Raw genomic sequence first — 13988 nt, forward strand, 5'->3', positions numbered from 1 at the left:
CCAGAACCTTCTCTTTGGCCCATTTATATAGGGGCTCTCACATACCAATGCATTGGCCCCTTCACGGTCAAAAGACTAGTAAATGAAGTCATCGCAGAACTCGAACTCCGCCAATCCTACAGAATGATTCGCCCAGTTTTCCACTTCAGTCTCCTCAAACCAGCTCCTGAGAGCTCCCAATGGCACCCCCACCCATCATGAAAGGGGGCAACCAACACTATGAGGAGGGGGAAATATTAGACTCCAGAGTCAGGAAAAACACCCTCCAGTATTTCGTCAGGTGGAAGCATTTTCCTCCCAGTGAATCAGAATGGGTCAGGGATTCTGACATAAATGCACCCACACTCATCAAGAGGTTTCACCCACACAAACAAGGGGGGAGGACTGTCTTTGGAGGGGGCGTGATGTCATGACCTCCAATCTTTGACATCTCCGGTCGGCTGACAAAGAACAGATGCCAGCCATAAAATGGGCCAGCCATAAAACCTCAATGACCCTCTGGTATGTGAGAGCCCCTATATAAATGGGCCAAAGAGAAGGTTCTGGTATTCTGTACAATAAAACCTGTTGGAATCTACCAGCGTGTGTCTTGGATGGGCCAACCATAAAACCTCAATTACCCTCTGGTATGTGAGAGCCCCTATATAAATGGGCCAAAGAGGTGGTTCTGGTATTCTATACAATAAAACCTGTTGGAATCTACCAGAGTGTCTTGGTGCTTTTTCTGATGGAAGACTGACCCACAGCACAACTGGAAGAAGAGAACCTAACAATCTACAAAACCTCAATGACCCTCTGGTATGTGAGAGCCCCTACATAAATGGGCCAAAGAGAAGGTTCTGGTATTCTGTACAATAAAACCTGTTGGAATCTACCAGCGTGTGTCTTGGTGCTTTCTTCTGATGGAAGACTGACCCACAGCACAACTGGGAGAAGAAAACCTAACAATCCATAAAACCTCAATGACCCTCTGTTATGTGAGAGCCCCTATATAAATGGGCCAAAGAGAAGATTCTGGTATTCTGTACAATAAAACCTGTTGGAATCTACCAGCGTGTGTCTTGGTGCTTTTTCTGGTGGAAGACTGACCCACATCACAACTGGGAGAAGGGAACCCGACAGATAATAATAGATACATAGCCACGTTGAGTCTTGTTCAGGACAGATAAAGTGGGGTATAAGTAAACATAATAGCAGTAAGTGTGCCGGACGCCTCGGGATTGCAGACAGAAGGCACAAGCGCTCCAGTGTTTACCTACCGAGGTGAGCAAGGCCACCTGCCAGGTGGGGAGTCGCCACTCGCAATGCAGCTGCGGGGCCAGGATGCTCAGGATCATCATCTCCATGGCGTCGGCCATCTGCAAGGGCCCAGAGGGAGGAGACGGGGTCAGCGGAGTAGACATATTATTATTATTATTATTATTAAACTTTATTTGTACCCCGCTAGCATCTCCCGAAGGACTCGATGCGGCTTACAAAGGCCAAGGCCTCAACACACAATATAGCAATACAAAACAAAAGGCAAATTAAAACAATTAAAACAGTATAAACCACAAGCAATAACAATACGCTAGAACACAATAGAACTGGGCCGGGCCAGAGTAATGGGTACAAGATTAAAAGTGCTGATGTGACAGGTGAAATATAAGGCTTCTAGGGCAAGTGCAGAGTGCGATATGTGATCTTAATTCTAATAAAGTGCTGATGGGACTTGGTGTTGGAGATTTCCTATTAATCTGGGAAGGCACATTGGAACGGCCAGGTCTTCAAGTTCTTTCTGAAGACTGCCAATGTCGGGGCCTGTCTGAGATCCTTGGGGAGGGTGTTCCAGAGTCGGGGGGCCACCACAGAGAAGGCCCTGTCTCGTGTCCCCACCAACCGCGCTTGCGACGCAGGCGGGATCACGAGCAGGGCCTCTCCAGATGACCCAAGTGAAGTATCCTCTATGGCAAGTATCCTCAGAGGTTGTGAGGTCTGTTGGAAACTAGGCAAGTGGGGTGTATGTATGTGTATGTATACGTATAAGTGTGTGTGTGTATATACAGTAGAGTCTCACTAATCCAAGCTTCACTTATCCAAGCCTCTGGATAATCCAAGCCATTTTTGTAGTCAATGTTTTCAATATATCGTGATATTTTGGTGCTAAATTCATAAATACAGTAATTACAACATAACATTACTGTGTATTGAACTACTTTTTCTGTCAAATTTGTTGTATAACATGATGCTTTGGTGCTTAATTTGTAAAATCATAACCTAATTTGATGTTTAATAGGCTTCTCCTTAATCTCTCCTTATTATCCAACATATCAACTCGATATAGACACAGGGCCTATTCCCATCCCAATTTGCACTTCCAGAATTTGCAGCACTTTATCAGTCACCTTGTGTCTACAATATTTATATGGTGCACTTTACCCAGTCTACTTTTACAATCTCTCAGTTTTAATCCATGTTTTTATTAGTTCTTGTTTTTTATTGGCTAATGTTTTATTTTTATTTTTTATTGTGCAAGTTGTTGTCTATTGCTGTGTTTTATACTGCTACTGTTTTTATTCGGGCTTGGCCCCATGTAAGCCGCCCTGAGTCCCCTTCGGGGAGATAGAGGCGGGGTATAAAAATAAAGTTATTATTATTATTATTATTATTATTATTATTATTCGCTTATCCAATGTTCTGCTGGCCAGTTTATGTTGGATAAGTGAGAGACTACTGTATATAATAATAATAATAATAATAATAATAATAATAATAATAATAATAATAATAATAATAAAACTTTATTTATATCCCGCCACTATCTCCCCACGGGGACTCGGGGCGGCTTACATGGGCCAGTGGCCCAAACAACATAAGAACAAAATATAAGCAACACAATACAATCACAATATAAAAAGATAAAACAATAATACAATATATCAATATAAACAACAATACAAGATAAAAATGTCATTTAATAGCAGATTTCATATAGCAGATTTCATATAGCAGAAAACCTGGCATATAGGGCCTGTCTGGGTTATCCGGCTGTGTGGAAGGGCCCAAAGCAAGCCTTGTGGGATATTATTATTATTATTATTAAACTTTATTTGTACCCCGCTAGCATCTCCCGAAGGACTCGATGCGGCTTACAAAGGCCAAGGCCTCAACACACAATATAACAATACAAAACAAAAGGCAAATTAAAAACAATTAAAACAGTATAAACAACAAGCAATAAACAATACGCTAAAACACAATAGAACTGGGCCGGGCCAGAGTAATGGGTACAAGATTAAAAGTGCTGATGTGACAGGTGATATATAAGGCTTCTAGGGCAAGTGCAGAGTGCGATATGTGATCTTAATTCTAATAAAGTGCTGATGGGACTTGGTGTTGGAGATTTCCTATTAATCTGGAACATTGGAACAGCCAGGTCTTCAAGTTCTTTCTGAAGACTGCCAATGTCGGGGCCTGTCTGAGATCCTTGGGGAGGGTGTTCCAGAGTCGGGGGGCCACCACAGAGAAGGCCCCGTCTCGTGTCCCCACCAACCGCGCTTGCGACGCAGGCGGGATCACGAGCAGGGCCTCTCCAGATGACCCAAGTGAACGCGTGGGTTCGTAGACGGAGATGCGGTCACGGAGGTAGGATGGTCCCAAACCGTTCAGGGCTTTGTAGGTAAGCACCTGCACCTTGAATTGGGCTCGGAAAATAAATGGCAGCCCGTGGAGCCCCTTGAACAGGAGGGTTGACCTCTCTCTGGAAGGGGCCCCAGTTAACATCCTGGCTGCCGCTCGTTGGACCAGTTGGAACTTCCGAGCCGTTTTCAAGGGCAGCCCCACGTAGAGCGCATTACAGTAGTCCAGTCTGGAGGTGACCAAGGCGTGGACCACCCCGGCCAGATCAGCCTTCGCAGTTGGCGCACGAGTCTCAATTGTGCGAAGGCCCTCCCAGACACCGCCGATGCCTGAGCCTTGAGCGTAAGCGATGAATCCAAGCGGACTCCCAGACTGCGGACCTGTGGCTTCAGGGGGAGTGGGACCCCGTCCAGCACAGGTTGCCACCCTATACCCCGGTCAGGATTACGAACGATCGACCAGGAGGACCTCTGTCTTGTCGGGATTGATCTTCAGCTTGTTCCTCCTCATCCAGATAGACACAGCGGCCAGGCACTCGTCCAGCACCCTTGGAATTAGGTGGAAAAGAGTAGTAGAGTTGTGCGTCATCTGCATAGAGGTGACACCCAACTCCAAAACTCCGGATGACCTCTCCCAGCGGTTTCATGTAGATGTTAAAGAGCATGGGAGACAGAGTAGAGCCTTGCGGGACCCCACAGCTCAAAGGCCAGGGGTCCGAGCAGGCGTCTCCCAGCTTCACCATCTGGGATCGACCCTCCAGGAAGGATCGGAGCCACGACAAAACCGTGCCCCCGAGACCCATCCCAGAGAGTCGTCCCAGAAGGATACCATGATCGATGGTATCGAAAGCCAGAGAGATAGACAGACAGACAGACACATAGGAAGACCCATTGAGTGAGAGAGAGATACAAAGATGATAGAGAGATGGACCGAAGAGAGGCCTACCTTCAGGTCCCGATACATAAGTAGATGGATGGATTGATGGATAGATAGATAGATAGATAGATAGATAGATAGATAGATAGATAAGTAGTCAGATGAATGGAGAGAGGAAGAGGATAGATAGATGGGTGAATAGATAGATAGATAGATAGATAGATAGATAGATAGATAGATAGATAGATAGATAGATAGATAGATGACGGAGTGATGGACCTAAGGGTGGCCTACCTTCAGGTCCCAATACATAAGTAGATGGATGAATAGATAGATGGATTGATGGATAGATAGATAGATAGATAAGTAGTTAGATGAATGGAGAGAGGAAGAGGATAGATAGATGGGTGAATAGATAGATAGATAGATAGATAGATAGATAGATAGATAGATAGATAGATAGATAGATAGATGACGGAGTGATGGACCTAAGGGTGGCCTACCTTCAGGTCCCGATACATAAGTAGATGGATGAATAGATAGATGGATTGATGGATAGATAGATAGATAGATAAGTAGTTAGATGAATGGAGAGAGGAAGAGGATAGATAGATGGGTGAATAGATAGATAGATAGATAGATAGATAGATAGATAGATAGATAGATAGATAGATAGATAGATGACGGAGTGATGGACCTAAGGGTGGCCTACCTTCAGGTCCCGATACATAAGTAGATGGATGAATAGATAGATGGATTGATGGATAGATAGATAGATAGATAAGTAGTTAGATGAATGGAGAGAGGAAGAGGATAGATAGATGGGTGAATAGATAGATAGATAGATAGATAGATAGATAGATAGATAGATAGATAGATAGATAGATAGATAGATAGATAGATAGATGACGGAGTGATGGACCTAAGGGTGGCCTACCTTCAGGTCCCAATACATAAGTAGATGGATGAATAGATAGATGGATTGATGGATAGATAGATAGATAGATAAGTAGTTAGATGAATGGAGAGAGGAAGAGGATAGATAGATGGGTGAATAGATAGATAGATAGATAGATAGATAGATAGATAGATAGATAGATAGATAGATAGATAGATGACGGAGTGATGGACCTAAGGGTGGCCTACCTTCAGGTCCCAATACATAAGTAGATGGATGAATAGATAGATGGATTGATGGATAGATAGATAGATAGATAAGTAGTTAGATGAATGGAGAGAGGAAGAGGATAGATAGATGGGTGAATAGATAGATAGATAGATAGATAGATAGATAGATAGATAGATAGATAGATAGATAGATAGATAGATAGATAGATGACGGAGTGATGGACCTAAGGGTGGCCTACCTTCAGGTCCCAATACATAAGTAGATGGATGAATAGATAGATGGATTGATGGATAGATAGATAGATAGATAAGTAGTTAGATGAATGGAGAGAGGAAGAGGATAGATAGATGGGTGAATAGATAGATAGATAGATAGATAGATAGATAGATAGATAGATAGATAGATAGATAGATAGATAGATAGATGACGGAGTGATGGACCTAAGGGTGGCCTACCTTCAGGTCCCAATACATAAGTAGATGGATGAATAGATAGATGGATTGATGGATAGATAGATAGATAGATAAGTAGTTAGATGAATGGAGAGAGGAAGAGGATAGATAGATGGGTGAATAGATAGATAGATAGATAGATAGATAGATAGATAGATAGATAGATAGATAGATAGATAGATAGATAGATAGATGACGGAGTGATGGACCTAAGAGAGGCCTATCTTCAGGTCCCGATACATAAGTAGATGGATGAATAGATAGATGGATGGTAGAGTGATGGACCTAAGAGAGGACTACCTTCAGGTCCCGACAGAGAGATAGATGGATGAATAGATAGATGGATGGTAGAGTGATGGACCTAAGAGAGGACTACCTTCAGGTCCCGACAGAGAGATAGATGGATGAATAGATAGATGGATGGTAGAGTGATAGACCTAAGAGAGGACTACCTTCAGGCCCCAATAGAGACACATATAAGATGGATAGATGGATGATAGAGTGATGGACCTAAGAGAGGACTACCTTCAGGTCCTGACAGAGACATAGATAGATACATAGATAGATGGTAGAGTGATGGACCTAAGAGAGGCCTACCTTCATGTCCCAACAGAGCAGTGGTTCCCATCCTTTGAGCCTCCAGGGCTTTGGGACTTCAACTTACCAGCTGTTAGGAATTGTGGGAACTGAAGTCCAAAGCACCTGGAGGCCCAAGGGTTGGGAACCACTGCAATCGAGACACAGATAGAGAGACGATAGAGTGATGGACCGTGGTGGCGCGGTACTTGCCCATGCCAAGCCGGTCAGGATGGAGAGCTTCCACTGGAACTTGCCAAAGCCGATGGCTTCCACCGCGTCTTCCACCATAAACGTGTCTGGAAGAGGAAGAAAGAGAAAGCAATGGGATGGAAGGCAAGGCTTGGAAATTCACGTACGCCGATGATGTGGCTCTCACGACGGGATGTTGTGATGTAAATCAACCAGCCCTTAAAAGCTCCCGGAATAATAATGTTATAATACAATATAGTAATATATATATATATATATATATATATATATATATATATATATATATATAACAACAATGTGATGTATGTTTGTAGGACTGAGTAAACAACAAAACCACTGAACCCAATCACACCAAATTGGCCACCAAAGACATAGTCATCCAATCTATGTAAACCTGGGAAATAAAGTCCAGATTAGAGAATGAGGAAGAGCCGTTTCCAACCCTGGTTGCTGGTCGGAAGGGTAGGCCCTGCCCCCTTTTGACCCCACCCACTTCGTCTCCTAGCAACGCCCTCGGCCACAATGGCACCGGGGTACAGCCAGGGTTCAGGCTTTTGAGGTTGAAAGGCTCTTCACTGCTATTCCACCTGGCCAACAAAGCATTCCCATCAGCCACAGCAACGCGTGGCCGGGCACAGCTAGTCATCCGATCTTTGACATCTCCGGACACAGAGCAAGCGCTGACAAAGAACAGATGCCAGCCATAAAACCTCAATTACCCTCTGGTATGTGAGAGCCCCTATATAAATGGGCTACAGAGAAGATTCTGGGATTGTGTACAAATTGTGAGGTTCTCTTCTTCCAGTTGTGCTGTGGGTAAGTCTTCCACAGAAGAAAGCACCAAGACACACGCTGGTAGATTCCAACAGGTTTTATTGTACAGAATCCCAGAATCTTCTCTGTAGCCCATATATATAGGGGCTCTCACATACCAGAGGTTTTATGGCTGGCATCTGTTCTTTGTCAGCGCTTGCTCTGTGTCCGGAGATGTCAAAGATCAGAGATCATGACACATATATATATGTTTATATATGACACACACATATATATATATATATATATATATATATATATATATGTTATATGTATATATATATTATTATTGTATTTATTGAGATACCGTCAGTGGGGTTGGCGAACTCCCTGGGCACGATGCTTCCGTCTTCCAGCTCCACGGCCTCCATGGCCGCCACGGCCGGGACCCCTTCGATGTGGACCTCGTGTTCTCCGGAAATTGCGGCATCGACATCCTCATCGGAGCGGGCGCTCTCCCCCGTGCGGCGGAACTTGACCACCCTGCAACGACAGAAAGAAAGGAAGAAGTACGGGGTGAGCGGGAATCCGCCCCGTTGTCTGTCAAGGCTTCCCCTTGTTTATTTATTTTATGTATAGATTAAAAATTGTATGTACAGATCTATAATATATTATATATGTTATATATATAATTACACATGTGTAATATTATATATAATAAATATATTATATAATATATATGCTATATATAATTATACACACATATTTTATATATAGTACACACATATATTTTGATGTTATACATACATAACTATTTATATCATATATGTTATAATATGTTATAATTATATATATACTTACACGTGTTATAATATATTTAATATCCATAACACCTACTTACATGTAGACAACATCTATATATATAAAAGGCTTTTGGCATCACGGCGACTCACAAAACAAAAAAACCCAACACCCCCCAAACTCTAAAATTGGCAACACGATCCATCATCCCTGCCTCCAGTAAGATACAACACAATCACACAAAAAACACAATCACAACACCAAAAAAAGGCCAAAACCCACAACAGGCAATATACGCATGCGCACGGAACTCAAAGTATTTTTTGGGACAGGGACCATGGGCGGGAACTTCTACTATTCTTATTCTTATTGCCATGTTTTCTATATTTTGTAATATATATATATATAAAATACAAAATAATAAATACAGCCAGACATTGGAGCTGCAAGGATATTCAGTGCAATTCAACCCGACCAATAAAAGATTAACCTTCGCAAAAGGCGACCAGGCTTTGAAACAGTGATACTACTCTGAAGCTGACCAACCAAAGATTTCCCCTAGGTAGCAAGCACCCAGGCTTTGAACCACCGAGGCTATTCATTACAATTCTACCCCCCTAAAAGGCAACTACCTAACCTTCCAAGCAGCAAGCCTATTCCTTTCTATTCCACCTCACCAAACAAGGATTCCCATAACAAAATGGCCAGGCTTTCAGGCTACAAAGCTATTCACTGTTATTCCACCTACCTAACAAAGAATTCCCATAAGCCACAGCAACGCGTGGCCGGGCACAGCTAGTATTATATATAATATAAAATTACATATAGTTGCTTTTATATTACAATACATTAGAGTCTCACTTATCCAACATAAACGGGCCAGCAGAATGTTGGATAAGCGAATATGTTGGATAATAAGGAGAGATCAAGGAGAAGCCTATTAAACATCAAATTAGGTTATGATTTTACAAATTAAGCACCAAAACATCATGTTATACAACAAATCTGGCAGAAAAAGTAGTTCAATACACAGTAATGCTACGTAGTAATTACTGTAGTTACGAATTTCGCACCAAAATATCATGATATATTGAAAACGTTGACTACAGAAATGCGTTGGATAATCCAGAACGTTGGATAAGCGAGTGTTGGATAAGTGAGACTCTACTGTATTATATAACATATATAAATAAACTTCTTATACATAATACATTATAAGTATGTATATAATATACATAAATATATATCTACTTAAATGCATTATGATATGTATATGTATATATATATATTATAATACATTTATAATAACTACTTGCATATATATACATTTATACAGACACTATGATGTATTATCTATTATCTAATATATTATTACCTATTATCTAATACATCATGATAATTGCCTAACATTACCTATTATTATGTAATATTATCTAATATATTATCATCTAAGACACTATGATATATTATCTATTCTATGATATATTACCTCAAATTCTCTAATCTCATATTATATTACATTATAAGTATGTACATAAATTATATTAAATATATATAACAACTTTAAATGTATTATATAATACATAATATAAATATACTAACAACTGTGTATATATATATATATATATATATATATATGCATTTATACAGACACTATGATATATTATCTAATCTATTATTATCTATGATATAATACATTATAAGTAAGTTCATATATTATAATATATAATATATATAATACTTTAATGTACTATGATATATATACATAGTATATAAATATACATAGTAAATGTACTATGATATAATACAAATATAGTAACTACTTTATGCATTTATCCACACAATATGATATATTATCTAATCTATTATTATCTATTATAAGTATGTTAATATATTATAATATATATAACTACTAAAATGTATTATATATAATATATATAATATAAATATAGTAATTACTTGTATATACTGCATTTATACAGACACCATGATATATTATCTATTATTATCTATCATATATTATCAGTAATGTTAATATATTATAATATATTATAACTACTTATATTTATATATAATATAAATATAGTAACTACTTGTATATATATGCATTTATACTGATAGATTTATATAATATCTATATTACCTATGATATGTTATAATACATTATAAGTATGTTCATATATTATAATATATATAATACTTAAATGTACTATGATATATATATAATGTAAATATAGTAACTACATTTATTCAGACACTATGATATATTATCTAATCTATTATTATCTATTATAAGTACGTTAATATATTATTATATATATAATAACCACTAAAATGTATTATGATATATAATATATAATATAAATATAGTAACTTCTTGTATATATACGCATTTATAGTGATAGATTTATATAATATCTATTATTACCTATGATATATTATAATACATTATAAATATGTATAATACTTAAATGTACTATGATATATATAATATATAATGTAAATATAGTAACTACTGTATCTCTATGCATTTATCCAGACACTATGATATATTATCTAATCTATTATTATCTATCATATATTATCAGTAATGTTAATATATTATATATAATAACTACTTAAATGTACTATGATATATATAATATATAATATAAATATAGTAACTACTGTATCTCTATGCATTTATCCAGACACTATGATATATTATCTAATCTATTATTATCTACGTATGTTAATATATTATAATATATAATAACTACTTATATTTATATATAATATAAATATAGTAACTACAGTACTTGTATATATATGCATTTATACTGATAGATTTATATAATATCTATTATTACCAATGATATAATACATTATAAGTATGTTCATATATTATAATATAATATATATAATACTTAAATGTACTATGATATATATAATATATAATGTAAATATAGTATTATATTTATTTATACATTAATTCAGACACTATGATATATTATCTAATGTATTATTATCTATTATAAGTACGTTAATATATTATAATATATATAATAGCCACTAAAATGTATTATGATATATAATATATAATATAAATATAGTTCTTATTTATATATAATATAAATATACTTCTTGTATATATATATGCATTTATACTGATAGATTTATATAATATATATTATTACCTATGATATATTATAATACATTATAAATATGTATAATACTTAAATGTACTATGATATATATAATATATAATGTAAATATAGTAACTACTTGTATCTCTATGCATTTATATTGATATTTATATATCTATTATTACCTATGATATATTATAATACATTATAAATATGTATAATACTTAAATGTACTATGATATATATAATATATAATGTAAATATAGTAACTACTTGTATCTCTATGCATTTATATTGATATTTATATATCTATTATTACCTATGATATATTATAATACATTATAAATATGTATAATACTTAAATGTACTATGATATATATAATATATAATGTAAATATAGTAACTACTTGTATCTCTATGCATTTATATTGATATTTATATATCTATTATTACCTATGATATATTATAATACATTATAAATATGTATAATACTTAAATGTACTATGATATATATAATATATAATGTAAATATAGTAACTACTTGTATCTCTATGCATTTACACAGATAGATTTATATAATATCTATTATTATCTATGATATATTGTCTCCCATTCTCTAATCTCACCTATATTATCTATATGATCTCCTATGAGATACATTTATCTGTGTTATTTCCTATTCCTGAGGATGAGGGTGATCCAGCCCTCCTGTCAATCAAGCGGAGGAGGGCCCCATTTTTCCCGGGAAAACAGACCTAGGCAGGCATGGAATTTTTCCCGGGAAAACCAGGCCATGAAAGGGGCGGGGCCTGCCTGTGTGCGCGCGTGGGCGAGGCTTACGGGAGCTGCCGGAGCTGGACGCGGTCCTCCTCCATGGCTGCCGCTCACATGCCGGAACACGGCACGGCGGAAGGGGCGGGGACACGGCAGGGACACGCCCCTACGCGGGCTGGGAAGGAAGGGGCGGGGAAAGGACAAGCCACGCCCCCTACGCGGCTAGAGAGAGGGAACGGACAAGCCACGCCCACTACGCTCATTACAGCAGGAGAAAGAGGCGTGGAAAAGGATAAGCCCCGCCCCCTACGCCGACTAAAGCATCGGAAAGGACAAGCCACGCCCCCCACGCCGGCTAGAGAGAGGGAACGGACAAGCCACGCCCACTACGCTCATTACAGCAGGAGAAAGAGGCGTGGAAAAGGATAAGCCACGCCCCCTACGCTGACTAAAGCATCGGAAAGGACAAGCTACGCCCCCTACGCCGGCTAGAGAAAGGGAACGCACAAACCACGCCCCCTACGCGGATTACAGCAGGGAAAAGGGGCGGGGAAAAGGACAGGCCACGCCCCTTACGCTGACTGGGAAGAGGAACGCACAAACCACGCCTCCTACGCTCATTACAGCAGGGAAAGGGGCGTGGAAAAGGACAAGCCACGCCTCTACGCTGGCTAGAGAATGGGAAAGGAGAAGCCACGCCCCCTACACCGACTAGAGAAAGGGAACGGACAAACCACGCCCCCTACGCTGATTACAGCAGGGAAAAGGGGCGTGGAAAAGAACAAGCCACGCCTCTACGCTGGCTAGAGAATGGGAAAGGGCTAAGCCACGCCCCCAACTTGACTGGGGAAGGGTACAAACCACGCCCCCTACGCTGATTACAGCAGAAAAAGACAAGCCACGCCCCCTACGCTGTCTGGAAAATGGGAAAGGGCTAAGCCACGCCCCCTACACCGACTAGGGAAGGGGAACGTACAAGCCACGCCCCCAACGCTGATTATTGCAGGGGAAAGAGGCGTGGAAAAGGACACGCCACGCCCCCTACACTGGGTGGAGAATGGGAAAGGGCTAAGCCACGCCCCTACGCTGGCTAGAGAAAGGAACTGACAAACCACGCCCCTATGCTAACTACAGCAGGGGAAAGGGGCGTGGAAAAGGACACGCCACGCCCCCTACGCTGGCTGGAGAATGGAAAGGAGCAGCCACGCCCCCTACGCTGATTACAGCAGGGAAAGGGGCGTGGAAAGGGACACGCCACGCCCCTAAGCTGATTACCGCAAGGAAAGGGGCGTGGAAAAGGATAAGCCACGCCTCTACGCTGGCTGGAGAATGGGAAAGGATAAGCCACGCCCCCCTACGCGGAGTACAGAAGGGGAAAAGGGCGTGGAAAAGGAGAAGCCACGCCCTCTACTCTGACTGGAGAATGGAAAGGGCTAAGCCACGCCCCCAACTTGACTGATATATTATTATCATGTTATTGTTATTTCTATTATAAGTATGATTGGACATTATCTTACATTATCATATATTATTTCCATTATAATATTATCATTATTATTAAATTTCTATTCCTATTATTGCAATATCATCATCTTCATCATCATTATCATTGTTATTAAATTGCTATTCCTATTATTGCAATATTATCATCATCATCATCATCATCATTAT

The 13988-nt window shown here is 39.1% G+C and overlaps 1 protein-coding gene across 1 annotated transcript in view; it reads right to left on the reverse strand.

Moving 5' to 3' along the window:
• The window catches only part of svop (SV2 related protein), a 36997-nt gene extending 24520 nt beyond the window's left edge, over positions 1–12477 (reverse strand). Inside the window, exons 1-4 of the mRNA XM_062958353.1 lie at positions 12384–12477; positions 7985–8160; positions 6865–6950; positions 1260–1358 (exon numbers count right to left, since the gene is read on the reverse strand). Of these exons, the coding sequence (XP_062814423.1) occupies positions 1260–1358; positions 6865–6950; positions 7985–8160; positions 12384–12418 (396 nt within the window). The 5' untranslated portion in view covers positions 12419–12477. The remainder of the gene's footprint in view (positions 1–1259; positions 1359–6864; positions 6951–7984; positions 8161–12383) is intronic.
• Between the last annotated feature and the right edge of the window lie 1511 nt (positions 12478–13988).

The sequence above is a fragment of the Anolis carolinensis genome, chromosome X, assembly GCF_035594765.1.
Source record: "Anolis carolinensis isolate JA03-04 chromosome X, rAnoCar3.1.pri, whole genome shotgun sequence".
NCBI classification, from domain to species: Eukaryota; Metazoa; Chordata; class Lepidosauria; order Squamata; family Dactyloidae; genus Anolis; species Anolis carolinensis.